At 52.0% G+C, this 16687-nt stretch overlaps 1 protein-coding gene across 1 annotated transcript in view; it reads right to left on the bottom strand.

Moving 5' to 3' along the window:
* The window catches only part of pcxb (pyruvate carboxylase b), a 100276-nt gene that overhangs the window by 60689 nt on the left and 22900 nt on the right, over positions 1–16687 (bottom strand). Inside the window, exons 11-12 of the mRNA XM_068308017.1 lie at positions 12954–13116; positions 1770–1952 (exon numbers count right to left, since the gene is read on the bottom strand). Coding sequence (XP_068164118.1) covers positions 1770–1952; positions 12954–13116 — 346 coding nt within the window. The remainder of the gene's footprint in view (positions 1–1769; positions 1953–12953; positions 13117–16687) is intronic.

The raw sequence follows: 16687 nt of genomic DNA, 5'->3' as shown, positions 1-16687 counted from the left end.
TACGTTGTCTGTCAGTGTTTGAATCCTGACAGCCTCATGTTCACTCAAAAGACTGAAATCAATGATCAATTCTAATCAATAACAAGCTACCAGAAATAAATTTATGTCGACGACATCCTGATTTTTCTTCCTAATGCAAATATTTATTTAATAAAGACCTGAATTCAACTTCTGAATTGACTTTAATTCACCTTCGATCTGGAACCCCCCCATCCCCCCGGCTGACAAATCCATAATTTAATTAAGACTTCCAATCCAATCTGGTTTGATGACACGATCAATATGCGGCGCCAGCTAGCATGGCTTTAATTAACCAGCCGCCGCGGACGGCGCTACATTCGAGCTCGGTCGCTAACGGCAACCGGACGCCTAATGAGCTTGGGGACGAGCGCCCTCCCAACCAGCAGCGCTCGGTCGCCGGTGGCGACGCCGGAGTTCAGTTGTTTCTTTGTGGCTCCTTAGAAATCAGCTTGTTTGTGTCGTCGCCATGGAAACATCCTCATTCAGCCCGCCGGCGCTCCCCTGTTCGCCTTCGCCAACACAAAGCAGCCTCCAGTGTGTGTGTGTGTGTGTGTGTGTGTGTGTTTGCCGGCCTCACTCCATCTTAAACGCCCTATTGTTGTTTTCCACCGCTCCATCCATCCATCCATCCATCCATCTTCAGCCGCCCCCCCCCCCCGCTTGTTCGTCTGCTCGCCTGTTTTTCGTGCGTCTCTTTCTTCGCCGTCGCCGTGGCATTTTAAAGCGACACAAAAAAACAAAAATGAGCGCACACACACCGGAGACGACGCTCCGAAATGCCAAACTTAATTCAACACGAGGCGAGGAGGAACCATCCCTCCATCCTGTCGTTGTTCTTCTCGCCTGGAAATAAAGGTCAACCTGGAGAACCCCCCCCCCAACAGAACCAGAACCCCCCCAGAACCAGAGGCAGACCGCCAACGGGTCAAAGGGCGGGGCTCCACGTTGACCTCCATCCAACAGAACGTTCTTTTTTCCAGAAGGTCACCGGATGAAGCATTCTGTGCTTCCGATGATGATGATGATGCTGATGCTGTGGTTGCCATGGCGACGTGAAAGATGCAGCAGTTCAGTCCAGGATAACGCTGATGCCCACGGTGCCAACGACAATGAGGACAAAACGTATCACCATGTTATCACGCGTCCTTCTCCGACGCCGCCGCCAAGACAACAGGAAGCGCTACGGCTAACGTGCTAACGAGCTAAAACGGGCCAGAGAAGAAGAACCCGTTTCAATTCTGTTTATGTTTATTTCTGTTGTTTGTTTTCTTCTTGATCGTCATGACAACATCATCCCAGGGTTTCCCCTCTGGGTGATACCCTAATCGCCACTTGGAAATGGAGACACGCAGGCGAAACGACCCTCGTCCTCGTCTTTATCCCGAGGAACGATAACCGTCGTCGAGCGGAAACGTCCTCCATCTGTCAGGACGGCGGCGCCATAACCGTTATTTTTATCTTTCATTACGCGGATAAAAATAAAAACGTCTCCAGATCTGCCGAGTCAGCGTTGTCACGTTGACGAGATGTTTCAAATTAAAAGCACGTCGTAATAAACGCAGGATGTAAACGGCGAGCGTTCGGAGGTGACCCCAGGCGCGCCGGGAACGCCGTAAATCACGACTGTTCATTAAGGCGGCGCCGTTCAGCCGCTGATGACATGACAAACACCCCCACACACACAAACACTTCATCCAGGAAACACAAATGAAACAGGAAGGGGCCGGCGCCGCCCCCACTCGTCCTACCTTGACGCCTCGCACTCGGAACTCGGCGAGCGCCCGGCCCATTTTGGAAGACGCCGTCTGGAGGTCCTTCCCGCTGGCGATGACCTTCACCAGCAGGGAGTCGTAATGTGGGGAGATGACGGCGCCCTGGAAGGCTGAAGCGCTGTCCAAACGAATGCCCATGCCCTCGCCGCTCCGGAAGACCTGCAGGGGGGGGGGGGGCAAGAGGGGAGGAGTTACGTTTATGTAAATGAAAAAAACTTTTGTTTACATATTTTTGCTCCTTCAGACTCGAACTCGTTCAGCCTCATCGAGTCAAAACCAGAACCAAACCACAGAAGAAGAGAACCGCCCAGGGGGCGGGACTTCCTGTCTCTATGGACGCCACCTCAAAGCATTCGTTAGTGGTTTTCGGACCGGCGCCAGCGGGACGGAGGATCGACCGGAGGACGACGCTCTGAAGATCAAGCATCACTGTCTTCAGGCCAGAGAGGAAGAGGAGGAGATGGAGAGGAGAGGAAGAGGAGGCGCTGCCCAGGCCACAGGAGGAAACCGAAGCCTTCATCACCCCCCCTTTATTTCCTCCTCCTCCTCTGTTCTCTTTACAATGAGATGATTAAACGAGATCTTCATCTTCATCTTCATCCCACTGATCCACACCAACAGGACTTCCTCTTCACCCCCCCCCCCACCCCCCACAGCTTTTATCCAGGTCTTGTTCTGCCGTCAGCGTTTCCTCTGCTTGTGACGTGACCTTTGACCCCCTCCCCCACCCGACCGTCCTGTCCAAGTTTGTTTAAGCGTTTCATCCGGGATCGAATGCGCGGAGAAGAAACGGCGAGACGTCACGCGCCGACAGGAGTGACAGCGGTATCCGACGGCAACCGACCCCCAACCAATTAAAGAGGGAGAGGAGCGGGAGAGGAGGGGAGGAGTGACAGGACAACACGGGGAGGCGAGGAGAGGAGCGAGGCCGCGTTAGCTTCTGAAGCTCATGAAACAAGGCGGGGGGGGGGGTCGGTGGGAAGTGAGGGGGGGGTGAAGAGTAAAAACAACATCTGTGACCTATGACCTCTGGGACTGAAGCCTGTGAGCGAACGGAGTCCCTCATCCATCGGCTTTCGTATCGACTATAGATCGTATTGATCAGGAAACCAGAGGCTGCGGCGGACAATCAAGCCCCTCCCACTGGGTGGGGATTTATTACGGTTCGTGCGGATTTCGCCCGACCGGCACCTCCATCCCCAGACGTGATGGTCGGTCAATCCTGGAGCCTAACGCTCGCCGCCCAGAATCCCGAGTGGGGGGGGGGCGCCGCCGCTCCGAGTCGGCGCCGCTCCGTCCCTCTCCTTTTTCAATTTTCCTTCCATCTTTTCAATCTCACCTTCATTTCCTGTCTCTATTCTTTCGTGCTCACACCACAGAGGCCATTATCCGCCACCCCCACCCCCCCCATGTCGGAGTCCCGGGGGCGTCGCCGCTCTTATTTGTCCCTCGCTCTTCATTTGGAGTCCCTCCTCCCTCCGTCGCCGTGTTTACTCCCCTCATCATCAGCGGCTTCGCTTCACCGGCGGTCGGCGTTCGTGTCCCGGTCGGACCAGAACGAGAAGCCCCCCCCTTACCCCCCTCCTCCATCGGACTTGTTCCGTTACTCCCCTCCCAGATGGAACTATAGCAACATCGCTTCTCAACCCTCCTTTCTGATTGGCTGCTGGGTCAGACGCCCGTGTCTGGATCACTTCCTGTTTCACACTGGAACCCCCCCCCCCCCTCCATGTTGACACCAATCGTCTCCACGGCGAGTGGCAGGTGAACGAGGAGGGGACACCCGGAGTGACGTGATGCATATTCATGAGGAGCGTCGGGGGGGGGGGGGTTTGTGTGACAGACGCGCAACACGAGGAGCGGCGGCGTCGCGTTAGCTTTAAATAGCTCCTGTTTACGTTTGAATATGCAGATTTCCTCTGGCAACAGGAAGTGAGGATTAATCAGACGGCAGCAGAAGATCAGAGTAAATATTATTACAACCAGCTGATTAAAGGTGAGCGGGCGACGCCCGCCGGGGGGCGGGGCACTAGAGCTCTGAGCCAGAGGTTAATCGAATAACGAGTTAATTTGAACTGGAATGCTAAAGCAGCGCCGCGTGCTAACACTTCCTGTTGGACAGATGCTCCCGCCGCTCTCATGCAGATCAGCATCCCACTTCTTTCAAACGGTTCGCCGCCAACCAGAACTCATCCGACGGCAGAGAGCGAATAACATCCTTTGATCGCATTCCCTTCAGCCCCTCCCTCCCCCTGATAGGCCCCACCTCAGTATATAAAATAAAAAAATAATAAAAATAAAACCAAGACTCAAACAAAGCACCCAATACGGCCGAATGTCAATCATTTCTGTCCTTTTGGAGAGGGGAGGGAGGGGAGGTGTAGGGAGGGGGGACTGAGGGTATGTGGGGGTGGGGGGGGATGTATCTTCCTCTCCTCTCATTCCAGATGCAGCATCCCTCCGTTGCTAAGTAGGTCACCTCACCTCCGCCGCTCCATCCCTCCTCTCATCTTCCTCCTCTCAGTTGTTGCAGCGCCTTTATTCTCCCCCTGCATTTATGGCAGCTCCACCCCCCCCCCACCCCCCATACAGCCCTTAGAACCAACCCGCTACCACGTGAACCACATTCTAAGATGACACACTAGGGGGCGTGGCCTGCAGCCATCACATGTTTTCACTTCTCGGGCAATCTTTGACCGGGGTGGGATAGGTTGGAGGTGACAGACGTCCAATCAGAAACACCCACCCCCCACCCCCACCCCCACCCACCATCTCATGGGACTGTCCGACACACACTTATCAGGAAGTGTTAAGAATTATTTCCACATCCAGCCTCTTCCTCCTCCTCCTCCTCGCAAAAAAGTGCGCCTGTTTTATCGTCAAACCGAGCCGAACCAGCGAAGACTGGCGGGTCTCAAAGGCAATAAAAAATACATGATAGACGGACGGAGAAATCGAGCAAAATTGAAGGAGGGAAAAGGAGGAGCTCGGGGAACGGGTAAAGAAAACAGGCAGGAGAACAAATAGAGGAGCTTTAAAAGTCTCTGGGAAGTGTGGGAGCAGGAGAGAAGAAGATAAAGAGGATGAAGATCCGAAGTAGGACAGGAAAGGAGAAGGAAAAGGTTCCACGTCTATTTAAGGATCGTCACGCTTCCCAGAACGCCACCCGATCCAGAGTCGAGCAAGTTATGTCATCGCTTCATCTCATTTGCTTTGTAAAGCAATGGATCGTCGGCGTATGCGTAGAAACTAAGCCGGGGAACTAGTTCCTCCTGTCCCGGTTCCAGATGAAGATCTGAACTCAGGTCATTATCTTTAAAATACACCAGAACCTCGAGACACGAGGTATCATCCACCACCTGTTGGCGGATGGATACAACAACAGCCGAGACCGGATCTCATTCTCCTTGGGGAAGTAAAGACGTAACTCATGAGTTCTCCTGAGTTTTGTGTTTCTTTTCATTCTTTAGTATTTTTTACTTATATATAATAGATTATACACAGGTAAAGTCTGCATGTCTATTGGTTTATAATTTATTTTTTTTCCGACAAGAGTTTGGGGCTTTTTTCATGAATCGGGAACGGATTAAACTCATATCTCGAGATTCTATTTTATTCATAATATAGTTCCACTGAAACGCTGAGTCAGAAAATCTTCCTCACTTCCTTTCCATTAAGTGAAGCTTCGCCGCTGACTCTCCACGGCTTCCAGAAAACTCCAGCGTATTTTTTTCCTCCGTGTCGTATCCGTGCTCCTTTGGTCGTAAGCTCCTCTCGTCTCTACGGCGATCTTTTCGTTTCCACGGCGATCTGATCTCAGGTATCCCTGAGCCGTCGTAATCCTCCCAGACTCCTCTTATCTCCCTCCATCCATCTTTTGATGAGGGCTCATCTCCATCCGTCTGCATTTCACCTCTATCTCATTTGTTCTCCTCAGCTTTGACCCCGCCCCCTGGCCCCGCCTCCACGCTCCTGCTTCCATCACCTTACTTTTATCCGATGTTCTGTTTCTCCACCAGGGTTATTTTATTCCTCTCTCTGTGACGAACCTCCATTCCTGTCCTCCTTACTGGAGGCCACTTGATAGGAAAACACCCCCGGCCCTCCCCCTTACCCCCCCTTCCTCCTCCCCCCTACACAAACACAGTTTCACGCCCGGATGAACGCCAAAATTAATTTCCAATCTCTCGTTTTTCTTCTCACCCCTCCGTCTGTCGCTGCGGTGAACGAGTGAACATCTTCATAAGCGAAGCTAACGAATTAGCCTGACAGGAAACAGGAAACGCATCACGTGCTGGAGCAGAGCGTTCACATGGAACCCGGATCAGCGGCCATGGAACAGGAAGTGGATCCGTGGAACGCTTTGATGGTGAAGCGAGGCCTGAATCCACTCCTCCAGCTGTCACTCATTCATCAGACGTCCCTCCATCATCATCAACACCTCGCTTTTGTTTCTTTGGCGGTGGCTCAGACTGAGGCCACGCCCCTCTACATTTGAAAACCGCAGCCACAAACTCGAGTGGGTTCTGCCTCCTCCTCCTCTTCCTCCTCCTCTTCCTCCCAAGGAATCAAAATGGAATCTTCCACAAATGCGTCCCAACACTTTTGGACACCTTTCTAACTTTCCCGCCAGACGAAAACGCGCTGTTGCTGGGCGACGCCATGTACCGTTAAACATCAAAGCATGGAAGGTTTTCCTGTCATGGGAGGGGCTGAAAACACCCGGTGACCCCACCCACCGATCCGCCTTCCACAAGCAACGCCAATGAGGATCTGCCCTTTAATGCAGCGAGGGGGTGTGTCCTCGTCGATCCACGGCCTCCGCCGCTCTCCATCCCACCAGACCAATCCAGAACGTGTTGCCAATTAACACCGTAAACGTCGCCTGGTCGCCACGGGAACAAGCTGCAGCCGGCGGCGCAGCGGCGGTAAACAAACAGGACGCATCCACACCCGTGTGTGTCCACACAAACGCCAAACACGGCATCACTGACAGTGCAGACACGCACACACACACACACACACACACACACACACACACACACGCCAGACAGCACTTGGCTGCGGATCTAGAAACACACACACAAGTGCGATGATCGCACACACACACAGGCTTTGAGTGTCCAGGCATCAGCTCGCCATGTCTGGGGATATAGGATGATTAATCGCACTGTACAGATGGCTACGCTGGGGAGGAGCCTGGGGTAGGGGGGGCGTCGCCTTTTTCTCTGTCTGCGAGGTTTCTGCCCCTCCCTCCTGTTTATTTTTGTTGTTGTTTCATTGTTGTTGTTTGTTTACGAGCGACGCCGTGACCTAATGCGAGTCTTCGCTGAATTAAAAACGCACTGATCGGGGCGGGACAAACGCAAGCCAGACGTAGAACCGGACGGCGCCGGTCTGCAGGCCACACCTCCTTAAAGCCGCCACCGCTATTCGACTCGTCGCCGCTTGAGATTCGTCTCCGCTCTGAAAGGAAAAAGGAAATCCTTTTCTCCACGCTCCCGTGTTTCTCCGCCGTTCCGTATCCCAAAGGGATGACGCCGGAGACGTCCTATCTCGGCGCCGCAGAGCCGTCCGGCGGGCTCGGCTCCACGCTATCGGCTGAACACCGCCGGCGCCGCATTCCGCTTTAATGTGAAAGTGAAAGGTCACGGATGATTCCATGGCGACACTTCAAACACTCTAAAGGCAGGAAGTGAGTCTGTGTGGGACCAGAGGACAAGCTAGTTAGCGTAGCGCTGGTCTGGGGGTGGGGGGTAAGTAGCCAGGTGCAAAGCCCTCTGTTTCCATGACAACATGCACTTTCAGTCATGAGTCACCGTGTACCACCTGATGGTCGCCGCAATCAGCCGCCATTAGCGTCAGTGGTCAACCTCCTTTAATGCTAGCCTTCATTAGCCTCCTTTCATTTCTGTCAACCTCCTTTAGCTTCTGTTAGCATCCGTTAGCCACCATCAGCCTTCGTTAACATCCGTTAGCCACTATGAGCCACTGTTAGCATCCCTTAGCCACCATCAACCACCATTAGCCTCCATCAGCCTCCATTAGTATCAGTTAGCCACCATCATCCTTCCTTAGCCACCATTACCCACCATGAGCCACTGTTAGCATTCCTTAACCAGCATCAGCCACTGTTAGCCTCCATCACCCACCATCAACTTCCGTTAGCATCCATTAGCCTCAATCAGCCACCGTTAGCATCCGTTAGCCACCATCAGGCACCGTTAGCATCTGTTAGCCACCATCAGCCACCGTACTCTTGTTTTCAAAATGGCCTTAAAAGGTCAGTTTTCTGGTCCAGCGGCTCGGACTTGAACCGTTTTGAGGCTCATTATGGGATGGAAGAGAAACAAACGTCTATAAACTGAACAAAGAGCTAAATCCACCCGAAACACGAGGAGAAAACTAAACGATCCGTGAAGCAGAAACGAGGCGACGGAATTGAACCAACATTTCCCCGACATGTTTACATTTAAACTGCTGCTCTGCCCCGCCCCCCCACTTCCTGTAGGCCATCAATAAAACACACAGAGGTTCCGAGTCACTGATAAACCGCTGAACCCGCTCGCCGCTGCTAATTAAAGACTGGAACATCGTTCCAGCTCCATTGTTCCCGTTCCCGACTGGAACTCTTATTAAACCACATCGACTTTGTGCGACGCCTCTTCGCCTCGTCCGGAATTGAATGCTGGGATACAGTCGGGCGTAGCGGCCGCATCCGACTCCGATCATTGTTCAGCCTAACTTCCCATCAGAGCGACGGACAATGACTTCCACGGTGCTTCCACATGCTCCGTAATTACTCCAATGGATCCAGGAAAACTAATTTCTAAACCAGCGAATGGGCTGGAGAGGAAGTTGTCGGCGGCGTCCCGGGCCGGCGAAGCGGCAGCCGGGATTCAGGATGGACGCTCCCCCAGGACAGCGAGCCCGGAGCGACGGCGTGAACCAGCAGAGCAAAACGGGAGTCAATGGGAATAATATGGAGATCGGAAACAATGGCGGAAGTAGAACTTACTAGAATTAACTAGAACTAACTAGAAATCGCTAGAACTAACTAGAACTAACTAAAACTAACTACAATTAACGAAAACAATTAACTAGAACTAACAGGGATAATGAAGTAGAATCAACTAGAACTACAACAATTAACTAGAACTAACTAGAACTGTTTAACTAGCTAGAACTAACGAGAACTAAATAGAACTACAACTAGAACCATCTTGAACTAAAACTAGAACTAGCTAGAATTAACTAGAACTAACTTGAATTAACGAGAACAATTAATTAGAACTAACTAGAACAGGGACAATGAACTAGAACCAACTAAATATAACTAGAACAATTAACTAGAAATAACTAGAACTGTTTAACTACAACTAACGAGGACTAAACAGAACTACAACTAGGAATAACTACAACTAACTAGAACTAACCACCAGTCGTAGAGCTGACCGATCAGCTGATATAAAGCCGGTCATCGGCTGTGCCAACTGAACTCGCTTCAGAAATAAAAGGGAAACAAGGGACGTGTCTCAGAGCAAAGTGATTGGCTACATGTTACCATGGCGACAGAGCGATGAGCCCCCCCCCCCCCCACCGTTCAATCGATTACGACTAATTAATCCATCTGATTCGTCAAACCGCCGCCGAATGGGTCCAATCCCGTTCCGGCTCCCGCTCCGTGGCTAATGCTAGCGCTAATGTGGCTCTAACAGAACCGGCGCTAATCCACCCACACAGGAAACCGCCCATTGCCCCTCCCCCTTCACCACTGATTGGTTGCTGCAGAATCACTGCCTTTGATGTCGTTTATGACGGGAAAACTTTGGCCGTCTTCTTTCCAGATTCCCGTCTCCGGAGCGCCGGAAGGTCAGCTGTGGACGGTTTGATAACAGGCTGCTCCTGGCCTGTTGCCCCGCCCCCTACGCCCCCCCCCACCCCCAAACGGAGACCCTGTGGGACGTGACATTTCACAGGGACAAGAATCAAAAATGACCGCCCCCCCCGCCATCCTTCTGGATGTCTCTACTTCTTTTTTTGTTGGTTTTCTGTCCTGGGGAAGTCGCTCGCCATCCCGTGGCCCCTCCCACTGACGCCATCAACTGTCACGCTTTCCTCTGGCACTTCAGCGAGCAGACGCGCCAGCGGCGTCACAGCAAGCTAACGTGCTAACAGGGCTCATGCTACCCCCCTACCCCCCGTCCCCGAGTGACACCTCTCCATCCTTCTTTTGACGGCCATCTTTTCACACCTTTCTCTAAGAGCCCCCCCCCTCTTCATTTCACCGGAACGCCGTCTGAAAGGCCGAGGTCGTCTGCGAGAGCCGATAACACACACACACACACACACACACACACACACACACACACACACAGACGCTGCAGAGCTGTATGTAGGACACGTGTGATGAAAGCATTCTGCATGTAAAAAGCAAAGAGGGGGGGCGCGGGGGTAAAATTAGACAAGAGGAGGGCAGGGGGCGGGGTTAAGTGGGTCAACAGGAAGGCGTGACGGGGGAGGGATGCGCTGCAATAAGGAAACGTTAAAGGTCCGGTAAGCAGAGATGACGGATGAAAGATCTCGATTCATTTAACCCCACCCCCCCGGGCGTTGGGGTTCAGAAGCCACACCTCTATTTAAAGGGCCGGCGCAGCTGAAGAATCCAGCGCCGTTAAGGACGGCGTTCCTCCACTCCTCTTCCTCAGAACGCTCACCTCCGATCCGATACAGAGACACTGGGCGCGGCCGGTGAGGGGGCGGTTCTTCAGTCATCCTGTCCTTCATTAGCATGCAAAGAACCACCGGAGTGCTATTACAGCGCCGCCACCACCGCCACCGCCACCCAGAGGAAGCACAGCTGCTGTCGCTAATGCCAATTAAAAGTTGTGACTTTGCTCAGAAAGGAGGTCAGACTGATAGGATGAGGCTGGATCCTGGCTGCCATGGCAACGGAGGAGGACACGAGGAGGAGAACATGAGGAGGAGGCGCCGCCATGCCAGGAGGAGCCCAGAACGGAGACTGGACACGCCCAGAATGGAGACTGGACACGCCCAGAATGGAGACTGGACACGCCCAGAATGGAGACTGGACACGCCCAGAATGGAGACTGGACACGCCCAGAAGGTACAACGGACATGCCCAGAATGTAGACCTTCGTCAAGGCAACGGGGGGCCCGCTGTGATCTGATTGGTCGCTGATAATGTCGCTCAACGGCGGGGCAGGTTCTCTGTCGCGGCCAGAGTCACCTACAACATCATGTTTCCATGGAAACCACACTTTCAACTATGGCTGGTGAAGTCATGAAGCCAACGACTAAAAAAAGACCACTACATAAACCCCGCCCCTTTTCCCCACCCAACTATATCCCTTTAGGGGGGCGGGGCTGAGGAAGGACCAGGATTATTTCTGTTCACACAATAAAGAAAACCTGTCAGGTTCGCCGGCGCCTCACATCCGACGACACATCCGACGACAAACATCCGACCAGGAGGTCATGGAGACGGGAGAGACGGACGAATAACGAGGGACGAAAAAAGACAAATGGAGGAAACAAAGGAGCGACAGACAAAGAGGGCGGCGTGAGAGAAAAGAAGAGGAGGCTGCGGCGAGGAAACGGGAGGCGGGGGACCAGGTGTGAATGAGGAAGAGGAGGAGGAAGAGGAGGAGGAGGAATCCAATTTAGAAGTAAACGAGTTCAGGACGATGAAGGATGGAGGAATGGGGAGGGGGGGGCAAATAAGGAGAAGATTTCCGTAGAGAGCATCGGAAGGAGGAGAATGAGGAAGAAGGAGACGAGGGAGGCGGGGGGGGTAGGGAGGGAACGACAGAACGGGAGAAGCAGCGACAGGCGAAAGAGGAGAAGAGCAGGAGGAGGAGGAGTAAAAATAGAAAGGGAACACGATGTGAAAGAAATATAGAGCTGCAGAAACAAATCAGCTGACAGCAGGGGGGAGGAGGGGGGGGGAGGGGGGAGGATCATATCTAGAGAGAGACGTGAAGGGCAGGAGAGGGCAGATAGGTAGGAGATAAAGACGAGCAATAGGAGGAGGAGGAGGAGAGGGAGACACTCATGACATGACAGCGGGGAGGCGGGACAAACACACCTGTAGCCACACCCACAGAGGAGGAGGAGCCTAAGTCACTGAACAATTAACTAGAACTAAAAGGGTTCATCTGGGTGCTTGTTACCACGGCGATGACCTACAGGGGAGGAGCCAGGTTCAATGACGACAGACTAGACAGGTGTCACCTAGAAGGGAGGAGGGTCAAAGGTCAACGCCTCTCACCTGGACGTGATGTCAGGTGTTGTGGGTGTTCCTGACAGGCTCCGCCTACTCCCACCTCCTCCGGGCACAAACCCCGTTGTCAAACACTGAATTAGATTTAAGGGTTTGGCCCCTCCCATCCTCCATCAACTCGTCAAACACCCGGCGGCGTTACCGTGGCGTTCCCACGCGGAGCGGCCCCGGCGTGTGTTCCACGTGTTCCATGTTTCCTCTCTGAAGCGCGTCGGCGCCACCAGCCGTCAATCTGCTCTCGCTTCGCCTTTGCTCCTCTCGAGCGGCGTTCTTTCAGGCAGCGAGGCGAGGTCGCGTTCCAGACATTATCCGGCGATGGCTGCCGGCTTTGAGCGTGGCCCTGAGGTCACGCTCGCCTTTCTCTCTCTCTCGACACGCCGCTAACGTTAACGTACCGTTATTGATGTTCATCCAAAGAAAAGCCTCCACTAGTATTCAGCTCGCTCTTATTCAAGATGCTTTACAAGCTAATTGTTTGCCAAGTGCTTGGCATCATGAATGCTAACAGGAGGACAGGAAGGAGGGGGGGGGGGGGTGAGAGGAAGAACGAAAGAGTGGGCGGAGTTACAGTTCAGGGTGGACCTCAAGAAGCAAAGAGTATCCAGGAAGGAGGAGACGCCATCAGGAGGTGATGATAGTAAAAACATGGTAACATGCTAACAGTTGCCATGCTAGCCCAATGCTAAGAGTTGCGCACAGTAGCCTGATGCTAACAGTCTCCATGTTAGCCCAGTGCTATTAGATGCTGACATTCAGCATCACGTAAGTATAGGTAGAACATGTGGTCAGAACGGGTCAGGTTCTACTGATCTGATCAGCCAGGGGTCACCGTGGGGTCACTCGGGGGCGGGGCTTACCTCGATCCTTCCTGTGTCGGGCTGGAAGGCTCTGGCCGGGTCTTCGGTCGTCACCCGGCATTGGATAGCACAGCCGTTGACCCGGATCTTGTCCTGCTTGAGGTTCAGCTCTGTCAGGCTCCGCCCCTCACAGACTCGCAGCTGGGCGTGAACCAGATCCACACTGTGGGAGGGGGGAGAGACAGGGGTGAGGCGAGCGTGAAAAGCTTCTAGCGCCAACAGGGACAACACTTCCTGTCCTTCCGGTGCCGTCCGGCCGCGATTAACAGCTTAAAATCGGGGGAGAAGCTTTCAACTATGACAGGAAGTAAACCACAGGGCGCTATTGAGATGCTAACGCTAAGTATGCTAACACCCAAAAAGAAGTTGGCCTGTAATTCGATGTTTGTGGAACAAAAACCACTTTCAATGTGAACATAATTAAACAGGAAGCGGACGATGCGTTCAGGTGTGCTACAGGAATCCCAGCACCCAGGTTAAGACTGAAAAAGTAGACGTTTAGCTGTGATTAAGAGTCAAAAAGGACAAAGCGAAAACTTCTGAATCATCAATGAAGGTAAAAAATTACAAAACTTATGTCAAGGAAATTATTTGAATCCATTCCCGAATGAGATTAAGTAACCGTAGCAACCAGGATCCTGTTGCGTTGGACTCTCAGCACATTTTTGTTTGTGTTCCTCGCACAAACAGGTTTGGTATTTTTGTATTTCTGGTTTATTTCTTGTCACACATAATAAAATAAATAAAAATAATAAAAATGTCCAAAAAATAAAATAAAAATTTCATCATCAAAGAGGAAAACTGGAGGAACTTCATTTGATGCCGTTGACACATCTTCATTCGTTTCGCTCACATGTCCACAAATGCTAATTCAATGCTAATTCAATGCTAATTCACATTTTTAGGAATAATTTAAACGTGAGCCGGATGAAGAACTTCCTCTTCATTTATATGGATTTATTTAAATGTGCCGCCGAAGCCGCCGCCGTGACCTTGAGAAGGCGAGAACACGACGGATTCTCCCCACTAGTTGTAGGCCTCTCTCTCTCTCTCTAACACACACACACACACACACACACACACACACACACACACACACACACAGTTAGCCAACAAATCCCGCTTTGGGTGCAGCGCTGGCGTCCGTCTCTTTAATGTCTGACGTGTCCCTGAACGCAACGGCGTTCCTCTGTTTGGATTCCCGGGTTTTCGCTAGCGGCAGAGCGACCTGGCCCCGGGGCCACAGAGTCGATTTGCTGCTGGAAATTTGATCTAATTGAAATTTTTATGAGGGAAAACATCCAGAATTCCGGGACGCGGTTTTGTAATTAGGCTCGCTAGTCAGCGTAAAGCTAAGTGTCTAGCTGAGCTAGCTCGAAAGGCTAAACCGTGACGACTTGTCAGTTTATTCTCACCGGTGATGCATATTAATCCAAACAGATTTAGTTTAAATTTCATGCGATGTTAGAAGCTGAAGTCTGGTGGTGCCTTCAGGGAGCGTAGAATATTTAAAATGCTGAAATATCAGTGCCGGCTAGTTCAGCGCCTTTAAATCCATTCCTGAAATAAACGGGTCATACGTGTTTGTGGGACACGCCAATCAAGACGACGTCATGCTTTCTGTGACCTCACCGGACCCCTAACCCCGCCCCTCGCCATACCCCCACCCCCCAACATGATGGAAGGACTGCAGGTCACCTCCGAGTCTTCATTAAAAAGTCATTCCATCAGAGTGATCTGCAGTGAGTTATGACACACACACACACACACACACACACACACACACACACACGCACACACACACGGGATGCTAATTGCTTATCATTTTCAGTTGTTTCATTTGGAGCTCATTAACAAGGAAGAGAAGGCGGCCGAGGGGGAGGAGGGAAGAGGAGCAGGAGGGGGGGAAAAAAGGGGGGGGGGTCTCAGGGAGGTAAATAAAAACACAATCATCTCCACAGGAACGAAGACGGAGAGATAAATAAGAGACGAGGTGACGAAGAAATCGAGGAAGTCGACACGGGACGAGGAAGCAGGAAAAGGAAGGAAGAGAAGGAGGCGGGGGGGGTGGGGGGGTGTGGAAAAAAGGGACCCGGAGTGGACGATCCCAGGAGGAGCCGGAGAGGAAGAGGAGAAACCAGGAATGTGGTTTTAAACTGGGATTCAGCGGCGTGTTTCCAACAGGAAGCTGGGAGGGAACAGGTTAAAGGGGCGGAGCCACAAGCCGCCCTTTCACCTCTGATGAGTTCAATGTGAGGAAGAGGAAGTACGGCAAAGTCCTCCTCTTCCTCAAAAGTCCTCCTCGACTTTGCGTCTCCTCATGATCCTCCTTCTCCTTTAATCCTAAACCCCCCCACCTGCCCACCCCCCCAATGTCCTCCAAATGAAAAACATTCACTCCTTTTGAAGTGAATGGAACTTCATTAGACTGTGTGTGTGTGTGTGTGTGTGTGTGTGTGTGTGTGTGTGTGTGTGTGTGTGTGTGTGTGTGTGCGTGCGTGCGTTTTTGGGTAAATACGTTTTCTCTCTCCGAGGCGAACAAAGCAGAAATGTATTTCTCATTTCAGTTAAACTAATGCAGAGTCTTGTCTGACACACACACACACACACACACACACACACGCACACACACACACACAGTGGAAGGAGGAACGGTGGTGGAGGAGGAGGGGAGACACACACAAATGGGAGAAGGGAGGCCCACAGAGTGAAGCGATGGAGGGATGAGTGTGAGACGGATGGAGGGACGAGTGTGAGACGGTTGGAGGGATGAGTGTGAGACGGATGGAGGGACGAGTGTGAGACGGACGGAGGGATGAGTGTGAGACGGATGGAGGGATGAGTGTGAGACGGGCGGAGGGACGAGAAGGACGGGGAATTGGAGCGAGACGACGAATGAAAGAAAAACAAATGAAGATGACAGGAAGAGGACGGCGCCGCGTCTCCGTCTGCTGTAAGAGTTTCATTAGATGGTTTTCAACACAAACAACAAAATGCCAGGGGGTGGAGGGGGGGGGTGATGGAGGGATGAGTTGTCGAATGCGAGAGGAGACGAAATACAAAATGAGCATCACTGTGGAGACAGGAAGACGTCCTGACATCCATTTAGGAGGGAGAAAAGTACACCAGAGGAGGAAGAGGAGGATTATTAATTACAGGAACAGGAGGAAGACTCTGGATGGGACGTAGATGAAACAAGGCAGTCAGACCGCAACACCCCTGAATTCAACAGTTTTACCCTGGATTACACATTTTTGTGCCTCTGACTTCCTGAAAATGTTGCTTTTTGTTTTGTGATTATATCTCATCGGGTTTCAGAGACGTGTACCTAAAAAGGTCGTCGTTCCTCGCGGTTAATGCGTTCCAGGAACCACCCGCGATTAACAAAATCCGCAATATCGCGACAAACTATCTTATTATTTACGGTATGAATCCTCCCTTTACTGATATTAAACCACCTTCTCCCACACTCTTATCGAATGTTTAAAGCACTTTTGTGTCTCGCGCAAGTCCGAGACTCCCAGAACGTAGCGCACTTCCGGATGCAGTCAGCCAATAGAATACGCGTACGGTATCACATGACTGCCCACAAAAATCCGCGATGAGGTGAAGTCGCAAGCGTTGATGCGCGAGGTTGCACTGTAAAAGTGAAAACTTGACCTAGTTTTTCAAGGTCAAGGTTGTGACCTAGGAGATTAGGGGGCGGGGCAAACAAGCAATCAATTAAACAGCCA

The sequence above is a fragment of the Antennarius striatus genome, chromosome 23, assembly GCF_040054535.1.
Source record: "Antennarius striatus isolate MH-2024 chromosome 23, ASM4005453v1, whole genome shotgun sequence".
Lineage (NCBI taxonomy): Eukaryota > Metazoa > Chordata > Actinopteri > Lophiiformes > Antennariidae > Antennarius > Antennarius striatus.
The sequence above is the reverse complement of the archived record's forward strand: the minus strand, read 5'-3'. Positions and strand labels throughout refer to the sequence as shown.